The 13,990-nt window shown below is 28.0% G+C and overlaps 1 protein-coding gene across 5 annotated transcripts in view; it reads left to right on the forward strand.

The window, feature by feature from the left end:
- LOC132924466 (filamin-A) overlaps positions 1 to 13,990 on the forward strand; it is a 108,250-nt gene that overhangs the window by 83,137 nt on the left and 11,123 nt on the right. For 4 of the 5 annotated variants that reach the window (XM_060988802.1, XM_060988803.1, XM_060988800.1 and 1 more), the window contains one exon: positions 768 to 951. In XM_060988802.1, the coding sequence (XP_060844785.1) occupies positions 768 to 951 (184 nt within the window). Of the gene's footprint in view, positions 1 to 767; positions 952 to 10,102; positions 10,574 to 13,990 lie in introns of those variants that run through there. The other variant, XM_060988804.1, reaches the window with a different exon arrangement.

A 13,990-nucleotide genomic window follows, 5' to 3' on the forward strand; every position in this document is an offset into this window, starting at 1 on the left:
GGTGCATATAATATTAGGTAGATCTATAGAGACCGGAATTATATGCACTAAAAAGTTACATACGCGATATATATATATATGCGTTATAAAAATATTAAATTTAAATATAATTTAAAAATGAAAAAATATGTAACAGTATGCACTAAAACTTTCAAAATATGCAGTATTTTATGGAATAAAACATTTATACAAAATTAATGAACACTGATAACAAGACAAGAACAACCAGAATAAACCAAAATATGTCTGTCATAAGTCATGGCAGCAACTGTGTAATCATTTCTTTTCTATGATATCAATAAAATCAATATTAAATAAACATAAATATTTTTCCTAAAGTAAGAAATATTATTTTTAATTATCAAAAATGACGTGGTTCATGATAATTTCTAATTAATTTTTGACTGACATATTAGTTTTTGTCAAAATTGTCAATAATAAGACGAGGAAATAGTTTCTTTATTTACTAAGAGTGTATAAAATATGCAAATTGTAAATTCAATTAGGTTTATGAAATCAGTTTGATAATATGAAGCACTCACACTTCAATGCCCTCATAGTCATGCATGTAATTACGGTCTCTAATTATTTATGTGAAATATGTAATGGGCTTGTAATTATTTCCAATCGATAATAATGTAATAATATTGTAATATCAATTAATTATATTATCTTCTCCTGGCACCGCTGTCCGGTAACCGCCGCACTTGTGGCTTATGTTTGCTTATTATTAATGAAATCACATTTTTATTACCGTTTATCGACAGGCCACCGAAGGAACGGTCGGAGCAAAACGGTTGCCTAGAGACTTTGCCGAGCAACTGCGCTTCGACGAGTACGCGCAACAGACGACCACCACCACCTCGACAACCACCACAACCAACGGCAACGAGTATAGACCCGTGTCTTTGGACAAGATACCGGTACCTTCGTGCGGTGGACATTTGACAGGTGAGAATTATTGAATAATAAATCGTAGTGAAGGTGTACGATAATATGCATTTCATTTACGTGCGAGGAATCGAACAGCATTTAAATATTATATTTATTCAGCCGCGTGACGCAAATCGAGTCCGACAATGGTGTGCAAGTTTTCGTCGCAGAGCTAATGAAGTAAATTAGACGAATGGCATTCTCGCGGTTTTCGGTGTAAATGCGGAGGCGAATATAAATTATATTATACACCTAACGATTTATTAACGTACGCCGCACATAAATAGATTTAACTCTGTCTTTTTTTTTATATTTCATACCTTTGGACTGAGTCCTCGCGTATTATTAATCTCGTTGTGCTCTCTCTCTCTCCTCTTTATTTCTTTTAAAAAAACAAACATTAAACTTATTTTATATCATCATCGTAGTAGGACATATATTGTTGTAACAATATTGTATACATAGGTCGAGAGAGGGTCTGTGATTTTTTTTCGTTTTAAAAAATTACGGAAATTGTTCGTGCGACGTCCACCACAGACAATAATATAATGCGGCGATATTACATTTTAATATATTTTATTCTCCTAGGCTGTATCATATAGCGCGTGTTGGCACGTAAAATCGTGTATCGTTTTCGAATCGGAACAGCCTCGTACAGCTGCAAGCCTCGTATTCGTCATGATATATTATATTATTATTAGCCACGATGTGAAAAGATAAAAAATAAATAAACTCGTGCATGTGTAACATTTAGCAGCTCTTGTTTACACGGAGAGCAGTGACATTTGGCACATCTTCCGGCGTGGCAATATATTTAATCTATATTTTATAATGTATTATAATAATATTGAGTAAATAAAATAATACGCATGTCGTTACACGTACGGCATAATATTGTTATAATTATTAGCGGTGACAAATCCGACGTGTTTCTATTACGAAAACCTGTTTCACAGGAACAGTAACTCCTGAATGTGTGTTTGTTTTTTTTATTTTGTTTATGTAATATACACTCTATACACACAATAATTAGTCAAAAAATACTTCGATTTTCACCTATGAGCGTGATTTTTAAAAGAAAATTGTATTTAGTTTATATTTTGAACGGGTAATAACTAATAATGTTCAGTATTTTTAAAAATAATCTGGGAAAAAACAAATAAAAAATTACGCAAAATCAGTTTTTGAACAATTGGTGTAATTCAAAAACAAATAACTGTAGATAGGTACTTCCTATTTTAACCTAATATCTATGTTATAATATCCTACACATAGTATTATTTACCAAGTATTTTAAATCTTTTTGAAGTAATAATAGACTTTTAAATTCAATGTCTATAGTTTTTATTTATAAATTTCGATGAAAAAATGTATTGTTAGGTAAAAATGATTGAAAATTAAGTATAAGATCAAAAATAATTATTCTTATATCTGTATAAAAATAAATAACCTCTTTTTTGATATGTATTTGAAATTAAAATGTTGACAAAATTCGTCAACATCACGATAATTTATAAACTATATGAGTAATTTTTAGTAAAATATTTATAAAAATCTTCAATTTTAAAACTACGGTTTGGAAATGTAATAGGTACAAGTAATTTTTACTGGAACCAAATAATCTAAAAAATATACAAACATAATTATTTTTTATATTTATTTTAATTTAAAATGTATATGAAATTTCATATTCTAACTATAATAGATGATATTCATTATTTTGTTATAATTCAAAAATATTATTAATTGGGTTATAAGACTTTTACATATATTTTTATACATCCGATGACATTTTCAAATGCAACGATTTTTTCAAAACTTAATTCAACCTACCATATTGTTAATAGTAAAATAAATATTTAACCTAATAGGTAGATATATTAAAAAAAACATAACCAATAAATATGCAATATAGGCTAGTAATAGACAGTTTTCACTCGGAGTCGTTTTTGTTTACTATATAATATGTCATTGGATTTAAATTTAACACATCCATTAAATTCGCGCTTATTGTATAGTACAGTGGTACCCAGATGCCCATCTTTTTATTTGAAAGGGTCTTCAACTTTAAAATAATATTCTATTTTCAGAAGTCGTACTGAAGTTTATAAATTTACTAATTGTTGAATATTTTGATGTATATATTTCTGGCGTTATTTACAGTTAATTGAAAAATAAATGTTCCATTATGAGACCTAAATCAATTTTTCCTCTTTCATATAAAAATAATCAAAATTTTGCGAAGCGTAATAGTTTTTCTTGCTACGTAATGTTTAATTATAATTTAATTTTCTAAAAGGATTATTTTTAGGCCGCCATATCGCGTAAATAAAAATTGTGTGAAATAATCGTTGTGGAGGTGAGGTGCAATGATATCGAGTAATTATTAACTGCCAGTCATACAATACACCGCACAACAAAATAAACATCAAGCCAAAAACAAATGTTTAGGAAAAACAATCACGCCCTGTAAATTATTCTCCGGATATTGATTTTTTTTTTATATATAGGAATAGGTGATAGAGCTTTTTTATGAGAACAAAGACTTCGTGACAGATTTAGAAGTATTACGATAGTTGGGTTGGTAGATACAATTGGTGATAGATATACAATATATATTAAATTTGGTACAAATTTGAAATTATTACAACCGATTGAATTTCTTTAATCAAATTCCGATACTTCATTCTCTAAAATATAATATTCTTTCGATTTTATTTCAATTGTTATAACTTTAAAATTACATTAGACATATTCAATCTGCGTCTATATAATAACACTGTGTTAATGCATGTTCTATATAATTTTTAGTTTCGCGCAACAATCAATAATGATAATACAATTGTATTCACAAGCAAGTTATTTAACATATTTAATTTTAAACTTCGTTGAAATGGACTTTGTTAAACCATTTTATAACGCCCATGAAACGTAATGATATTAATGATAATAATGTATATATTTTTTAATATCGATAAATTTTTAGTTTTTCTCGTAAATATGCGCTCCCGTGACTGAGAAATATGAAGTATATTCATAATTTAACTTTTATAAAATGCACAAAAGTATCCATCCAACAATTAACTTAAGTCTAGTCAAAAAATGTTTTTAAAAAAAACATCTAATATTTTACGAATATATTATATTATATGCGAATAACCAATATTATATAGTTTTATTGGTCTTAAATTAATTATGTGTAACAACACATACCATTTCCCTCCTATATGTGATAAAGTAATAACAATGCGAGACGAATTTTCGCTCAATATCCGGTATTTGTTTCCTGTCCTGTTTTCATTTCTCTTTAGGCGATATTCGATGCAATTCGTAAAATAATTTAGTACCCGTTCAAATTATAAAATATACCTAAAATTTAAATTTTGAATTTTAATAAAAGTCCTTCAACCATCAAAACTCAATAAATCATTTTATTTAATCTATAATATTGTATGTATCGGCGTGATAAATATGTTATTTAAAAATAAAATTAATAGAAAGATTAGTTCAGGCTTATATTATAGGAACATACAACATATTTGAAAAATTGTCGTTTTTAAAATGAAAATTTTTGTTTACAAACTTAATATTGTGGTAACATAATTATAAATTGTTGCTGAAAAAATGGCTAACCATTATAATTGATCTAAGGGGCTTTTACTCTGCATCGTTGAATTGACAAAACATTTGATTTCACACGGAAATCTACTAATTATTTGAAACCAACCGAATCGTATAATTATTGTTATGTGCGTAACTATATTATTACGTAGACTGTCGAGATTAATAAATAGACGAAAATTTGATTACATTCCAAATCATATATATATTTACGAAAGAACAATTCGCAAATAGTCAAGTTTCGAGGTTGTTCTATTTTAAAAAGCAATTTTCCCTAAAATGTTTGAGAGACATTTAAATGAAATTAGATACATATTATAAGTTTTACCTAGCTGGTGTGTTTTTATAAATTTTAATTTATTTATTTATATTTTTGATACAATTTTGACAATTTTGGTGATAATTTGTTATCGATCTTCACATTTTAATTTTTCATTTATTTTTTTTTTTTTTAATAGTACGGTTTGTTGCTCAAAATAATTTAAAATAAAAATAAATACAACAATAAAATATAAGTGGTTACTTTATTACCTAATTAATGTAACCATAAATTCTTTATAAAACTTGTAAATTCAAACTTGCCTCATACAGATATTATATTCCTCATATTTTTAAAACCCTGTCCATGAGCTTGAATGCTGTATAATAATATGGTACCAGCCGTTTTTCCCGACGGTTATTTGTTTCCTTAAAAATTTTTTTTAAATTTAGGTATGCATTATAATTTATCGATTTTAAAATATTTAATGATAACACTACAGTATTTATTATGTTATTAATTTTATTAACTAATTTTTATTTTTTATATATTGTATTATAGTTTATCGTTTTTAATGTCGATTGGGGTAAAAGGTGTTCAGGAAATAGTTAATTTGAAAATTTTGATTCGGGAAAAATACCGGTAACCGTATAATATAGAAATTTGTAATTCTAAGGTTGTATGACTAGTACTTAGTAGTATGTATTTTTATGTTCATAGCACTTTTCAGCAAGGAGATTTTAAAAGTTTAAGCAGGAATATCCTCAACACCATTTATTGTTTTTGTATACCACAAAATTATAATAATTTTGAAACTACATTCTCAAACAAACCTTTTTTTCAAAATTGTTATGATTTTGTGTTATACGGAAAAAATAAATGGTTTTGAACCGGAAATTTCTCATTGGATTTTTAAAATTTCTCTACTAAAAAGTGCTGTGAACATACAAATACATACTACTTGGACCCGATTCAAATTGTATGAAAAACTATTATCACAATGACCTCGTAATCTAAAACTCGTCTTAAGTTCTTATATTGATACGGTTCAATTTCTAATAGAGAATACAAAATATTATCCAACGAAATTTTAATAAAACTATATAAAAAATAAACTATTCAAATTATTTATTATTAGAATATATTTTAACTTTGATTAATTCAATAAACAATTTCATAAATACATAATATTTTTTGTCTGTTTTATGAAATTAATAATAGAAAATATAAAAATTATTTTTAAATTGGGTCGCCTTGAAATATTTCTAGTAGCTCGCCACTGCATAACATTAAACAACGTGTCATGATATCAATCTTGAGTAGGCGATTTATAATATTAATTTTATTATTATGATATTATCAGATTAAATGTAACATTGGTTGTTAATTTTAGTCGAATCAAACAAACAAAGCGAGTCATAATTATTGAAATATTTTATGTTTATGAATTGACGTAATATTGTGAATATAATTTTACTACTTTTACTATTACTCGAATTATAAGTCTTATTAATACCTATAAGTTAAAAAAAAAACTTCTACCCACAACAAACGAGCCATTTATGTTTTATATTTTAATGTTTACTATATTTTATTTTAAAAAACAATGTTGTATAGGTACGTTTATGAAAATACCAATTAGCAAAACGTGAAGTATAATTATTTTATTAGTTTGTAGGTAGGTACTTTTCACAAACACTTACATTTAAATTGTTTGCCCAACATTGTTTCATACACATTATATTATTATTTTAATAGAATACGCGTGTTATGAACTACGTTTCAGTGTTTACCTTTGAATTCTATGCCAAGAATTTTTTTTTATTTATCATTAATCTGAACGGATTTTTTCTTACCATTTTTTTATGAGATAGTTTTAAAAATAATGTTTTCTTTGTGACAAAAAAAAATACAAGTTTCATTAAAATTATAAACATCTTACAATTTTATTTTTACAAAATATGTTATTTATATTTTTTCATGCAATCTATTTAATATTACCTAATAAAGTATAGTATTATAGAAAAAAAAAATATGGTTTTAATATTAGCGTTAGTGCGAATTACTTTTGAACTACGATGACTTCATAGACTAAATGACAAAATCATGTTTAGTATTTTACAGTGGATGTATGTAATTAATAATATATTTAAATTTAAATAAATACATTCAAAAAATACCTGAAATATTTTTAATATCGATGAATAACAATTATAATTTTATACAAATATTAACGAATACAAATTGTATTAACAGTATTTACATACAATGTATAGGTATTCTTTAAGCAGTCGGCCCTAAAAAATATTTAAAACCTTATTCTAATTTTTAATTGGCGTAAAAACGTAGAATGTAGCTAATGTATCTGTTCAAGTATAAATCAATAGTTATTTGTCATATTTTAACTTTTCTGCCAATATAGTTTATTTTCCAATTTAAATAATATACAAAATATACATATGTATATAGGTAAAAAACAGATTTTTTAGGTACATATTTAATTTTAACACTGTTATTGATGAATTTAAGTTTTAATATTTTAATTTAGTTTTGAGTTATCTATAGATATTCTTTTGTATATTAATAATTATTTTTAATGTATTAGGAAGTTAATACTACATAATTTGCTGAATAAATAAAAACCTTTTATAAATATACGTGACTTGTGGATACAATTGTATATTCTATACGTCACAGTTTTGAAATGTATACAAGGAAACATCACATTTTAAAATTTGAAAAATTATATTTAGGCAACTGCAAATAAACCGATTAATATTACACAGACATAATTAAAAAACAAGTTGTGACCTATTATTTCAATCAATTATTACGAGTTTATTCGAAACTCATATTTATTTACAAGTATATACAAATAAAATACTCAATAGATGTTAATGTTTTACTTCAAAGTGTGTGATTTAACACAGAATCTCACAATAAATAATTAAAAAGTATTTTTCGAATAAACATTTATAATACGTTCATTAATCTTTGTACCAATAAAAAAAAAAGCAAAAAATATTTTAGTAATTAGTAAGTTAGCAATTTGTATTTATAAGAATTTATCTCAACACCATATGTTATTTTTATTCTTTATTTCAATAGTCAATAACCATGTGTCAAAACAATAATTAAAGGCTATACATCGAGTTATTTATTTATCTAATTGTATTGGTGCAAGTGTAGATATATTATGTTTTTATGATTTATCGTATACAAAAGACACGACATATTGTATTGGTACAATACACATAACATCCATAAAATACCTATGGTATTTTTTTTTCAAACAATAATCTTTAATAAAAACAACAATTTCAAAATACAGTAAAAAAAAAGTTCTACATAGTTGTGAGTAAATTATTTTTATGTTTTTGCTAAATAATTTATATAACTACGTTACATAATAATGTGTTTTTCTTTAAGTTTGACGCTCCTTAAAAACTAAATGCAATCGATCGTAAACAAAAACTAATAATAAAAACAAACAACAAGTGTATACATTTTGGAACAGTTGTCGCGGTGATTCAATTATTGTTATATTGTCCCAACACTTGGGTGTTCCGTTATTTGTTCCGCTCTGAGATTTGGCATCCATATGACCAATATGACGTTATGATAATTGCGGTTTTCAAGCGTAATACTTAGGTATTTTTTTTTCTACTTCACCATCGTCACCGTTTTATTTTTTCATCTCATTATATGTATATTAAATTTTTTACGTCTCAGAAATGTTTAACGAGCGATGAAAACATCAACGGCTATTAAACAATTGTTCTGACACCAATGTGTTTATCCTCCGTAACCAATAAATTTACTATACTTTGGAATCGGTACACAATTATGTATTGGCGCCATACAGAGTATTCTATTTACTGTACATTATTATTATATTTTCGATAAAAATACCAACAGTTAAAAATGTACTTAAAAATAATATTTTTAGTGTTTACAAACAACATTGTTGATTTGAATTTCATTTGTTTTGTTGTATAACAATTCTGCAGTAATTTGATTTGACGTGCAAGACAACAAATTATACCTTTATATTAAATAAATATTTAATACATTATAATAATATATTCTTCGATTTAATTTTTCTTTAGACGAAACACAATTTTCAAAACATTTGCACTGGTCGTATTATAAATGATGTATTCTATGTTTGTTTTAATGCACAAGGTTTTTCTGGAAAAATAGTCATCAAAATCTTAGAAAAAAATTGGAAACGCATACATTTTTGAAAGTTTTTTTTAATATCACCAAATAACATTTTCTATAATCTACTTTTCAAAAATAAATCGTCGTTTACATCTTAACAGTCAATTGAATTGCTATTTCAAATTTAATATCTAAAATAATTTGAGTAAATCTATATACACTGATACCCTTTGTTTCAATACATAATGACATTATTTGATACATATCGCTATCGTCCATCGAGGAATGATTAAAAATTAAATTAAAATTATTTACGTTAATCAAAATTAAAGGTGCTAGCGCGTTTTTAACTCAACTCAAAAGCTTCGTGCAACTCCTTGCACATGGCTTTTGGAATACAAACAAAACACAACTAATCACCAATTTTGTTTTTACGAAATTTACTTAAATTAGAGAGGAATAGAAGGATGGGGCATGCTATATATCTCTAACAGCTACAACTTAATAACCTCTTGTAACTTGTATAGCTTTTGGTGCAAAAAATGAAATTCCCCGGTACAAACGGAGCACGACCAATCGCCCCGTGTTTTTAGAAAAGCTCAAAGTGGGGGCGACGTGCAGCAAACGTCCGTGTCGTACAGATCATTAAACAATCGCGCGTGCGCGCGTTGCCGAATATAAATTATCATTATTATTTTTATCGTCTTCGTCGTCGTTATCGTTATGATTATAAAAATATAAATTTTACACGCCCGGTCGTGTATTCATTCGGACGTGAAAAATAAAAACTCTGTTTCTCTCTCTCTCTCTCTCTCTAAGTCTTTCTCGAGGCGACATCGTTTTAAAATTAGACCACTTTCGCCGGGGCACACGACATATTATTATATTAATGTCACATAGGTGTGCGTGTGCATTACGATATACGCAATTATCCCTATTAATATGTCGACCGCGACCCCCTCCCGTTTTTCCTTTTTTCCTCGTTGTTTTTTGCGCCGAAAAAAAATAATAATAAATTTAAATTAATAACTCGCCGCCGCGGCCGCTATTGGCTTTTGGCCCGCCGAATTCCCCGGTGTGACCCTCCTTTTGATGTACCGGCCGACCCTTCGAGATAAGGCGATAATCCGGTCCAGATATCAGTCGCACCGCGGACACGCTTTTACACGCTTCGCAGACATTTCCGTCACCGTCGTCGCCCTGTACCACGCGGTATTCAGTTTATATATATATATATAGCGTAATATTATAATATCGCATACCGCCGTCGCTTCGCCGTAACAACATTATATTATACCGACGACATGGTATACCTGTTCCACTTCGAGCTGCCCGTGGAGGAGGCCACGTGGACGTGCCTAGCCACGGCCTACCGGTCGTACCTCAAATGCCTGACCGTCAGCGAAGTGGACGCGTGCGCCGCGGCCGTGATGCACCTGTCCCGGGGCTACGACCGCGTGAACCGGCGGCCTGGCCCGTCCGGGGACGACGAGGGCGGCGGCGACGACGTGGAATGCAAGAGCGCGTGTAACGGCGCCGACGACGACCAATCCGAAATCACCTTTTTGACGTTTTACTACGTTAACACCAAAAAAGGTATAATCGCGTCGTCACGGCATTTGCGTCCGTCGTCGTCGGTTCGTTTGTGTTTGTTGATTTGTTTGCGCGACACGCGGACACGTCGCAGTAGTCGAAATTAAGACAGTACCTATACCCATCGTGTGCACGAAATAGGAAACTTGTGTGCTATGCATTGCTGGACTTTGAGGGAGTGCAGGTGGTGCAGAGGTAAAGTCTCGAGGCTGAGTTTGTTTTTCGGGGTCTCGGGTCGACGATTATGTCATCGATTTTCTTCAACTCCGTAAAGTGATCAATTTTTAAGAATATTGACAAATGATGGCTGTGAAAAAAAAGTGTTTTTAGTAAATTACCTGACGGTTTGGCTGTCGGCCTGCTGTGCAGACGGCGATACGTGCACGCGTCGAAACCATTAACTATGTTGTCGGGCGATTACGATCGTGACGAAAAATATACGCGTACCTATACATGATTGCGACGATGCGATCTCGTAATGTTATCTGAGTCACGTCCGATTTCGTATGTGGCGACAGTATCCGGCAATGCGAATGGCCGAGCAAGAGCAATTTTTGGCCCGACACGTTCTTTTTTTTTAATTAAACGCGGTCGTTACAAGACTGAGTACAATAATCGATACATCCGATGATAATACACAATCGCCAATTTATAATAATATTCAAGTCAATAAAAACGTCGGCAATTTTCAAAATCGGTCACGTCATATTGTGTGTTTAACAATTTAACCAATACAACTCCTTATGCTAAATTTTGCTCTTTGGGCATTTAAACATATTTATTTCGTTATAATTGTTGTTTACGTGTTGTTATAATATATTTCAATCAAAGTGTCATTTTATTATCACATCTGCGGACTGCGGAGTCGTGTATAAACCCGAATTTTAAAAAATTGTTTTTTTTTCGTTCGATCCACATATTTTTGCATTTCTCACTCTCTATTTTTTCGTTTTGTTTTTGTTTTCCGATTGAAATGCCAAGGGAAGGGAAGCTTTTGCTGTCAAATTTATGTTAAACATTTTTTGCAATTCAAAGTTCTATATGACTATCGTATATCAAATATAATATGCAAATTTGCAAATAGTTGAAGCTTTTTTTTTTGAAAATATACTAGTATTCGCCTGATAACAAAAAAATTTACGTTTGTACGTTTGTTGATAATAAACTTTTATTTAGGAATTTTATTTTTAGTACATGGTAAAAATAAATGTTTTTTAACTCTACGCATAAACGTATTGTATTTCTGACATGCATTGTAAGAGTTATAAAGACATAAAAATCATATAATAAAATATACTTTAGATTTGACGAAGCATATTTATACTTTATATTCTGTATTTGGTATATTACACTAAATAATATGGTACATCAAATTTATTATTTGAGGGCTAATTCCAAAGTTCGAAAAACATATTTCTAAAAACGAATTTGTTAGACCTAACCTCTATTATTGTTTATTGGTAATAATTATTTGAAATAAATTATTTTTTAATGAAAACGTTATAATACCCTATTCTGTCTGGTTAGATTATTATAAGTTAAGACACCAATACCTAATCCCCTAATTATCAACCACAGGAAAACGTTTTATTTTCACGTAGCTATTTGAAACTTATTCATCGACTAATTAATACCTGAACATTATCGCAAACAACGTTATGTCTAAATAACAATATATTATATTTGTTTATGGTAAAATTATAAATATCGACACGACAATATTCGAAAACTTTTTTTTGGACAGATTTTAGACATTTAGCGGGGTGTTAACAATCAACATCGTTTTCCACTGACCTATAGAGATAAGAGATCGAATATTATATATTATGATCGCACAAAATGTATGGCATTCACATCATCGATCAATCTCCTATTCGCCAATTTTGGCTATATTATTATACAGTTAAATCAAATTAAGCCAGTAAAATCATATGATATTCGTAATCAATGAATCATTTGAAACATGCTTTTTTCTAAGAAAAACACACTTTTGTCTGCAATATGTAAGTGCTGACAAACCTAAAAATAAAATATTCACGCGTCTAATGTTGACATATTAATATGGAGCTATTTGTCATTTCCACACTTAACATATAAAATATAAAGTGTCAAAGTTTGTTCAGAAAACTAACAAAAATAAAAAAAAACCCAACAATTTTTTATTTTAAGACGAAGTGAATATTTCTTCCCTAAATATCTAAGAGTTACATAATATTCTACTATATTATTTTATTAGTTATTATAATACTTTACTGATGAATAAATGTATTTAATCGATATGACTTAGTTCATAGTTGAGTCATTTATATCATGGTTCGACAAGAGCACACCATTTGATATAACAATAAAATATTAAAATATATTATAGACAATATATAGATAATATACTTACATGGATAATATTCATTGGATGAACTACATAGTGAAATTTAATTCAAAATAATTTAAATTTTTCATTAATCGTCATAAGGAAATTAAAAAAAAAAATTGAATTTAAAATATACAAATAACTATTAGATACAAGATGATTCACCAAACATGCTCAACACGTTTTTTTCTTCTTTGATTATTCAAAATATAACTTTCGAAATTTTTAAATATACTTGGAGATCATATTTTTCTAAATTCTTGATTTTTTTTTTAGTTATTTTCTAATTATAATTTATAAGGATTTTCCTGTGGAATTTCTGTTTTTCAAATAAAAATTGTTCCTTTCTACTGTAAATTATTTAGCGGATAATTGTTTTGAAAAATGTTGACGTATAAAATTCAAAATTCGGACGATTAGTTTTGTGTTATTTAATTTTATATTCTAAGGATAATAGATCCATGATAATACATTTAAAAAATATAGTAATGTTAATTTATAGTAATATTTAAGATGTATAAAAAACGGTCCAAGTATAATAAATATTATAACAACATTAACAATATTATATATGTTTTAGATTTTCATAAAACTATTTTTAGAATAAACATTTTAATAATTGAAAGACTATTTATTCAAATTTTTATTAATAGATAGATACATTACAATTTTCAAAAAGTTATTAATTAAATAATCTAAAATACAAAAGGTGGTTTTTATGTGAACAACTTTATTTTGCCAAAAGACACTTCTTAAATAGTGCAAAAAATTCAAAAGTTTGAAAATATGAACTTGAATTATATTTAAATATTCAAACATTTTAAACATATTTTCAAAAATAAGAATTTGATTAACTGCATTACAATTGAAAAAAACAAGGTGTGGTAAATATAATTGATAGATCGCCTCTATATGTACCTATAATACTTCCAAGTATTACATTTGGATATTTTTCGTGCGTATTTTAATAAACAATTGAAACTATAATTCAATCTATATAAAATTCAAGTATATTTATTTAATATTTTAGTCTATTTTTAATATCAGTTAGT

The sequence above is a fragment of the Rhopalosiphum padi genome, chromosome 3, assembly GCF_020882245.1.
Source record: "Rhopalosiphum padi isolate XX-2018 chromosome 3, ASM2088224v1, whole genome shotgun sequence".
NCBI lineage: Eukaryota > Metazoa > Arthropoda > Insecta > Hemiptera > Aphididae > Rhopalosiphum > Rhopalosiphum padi.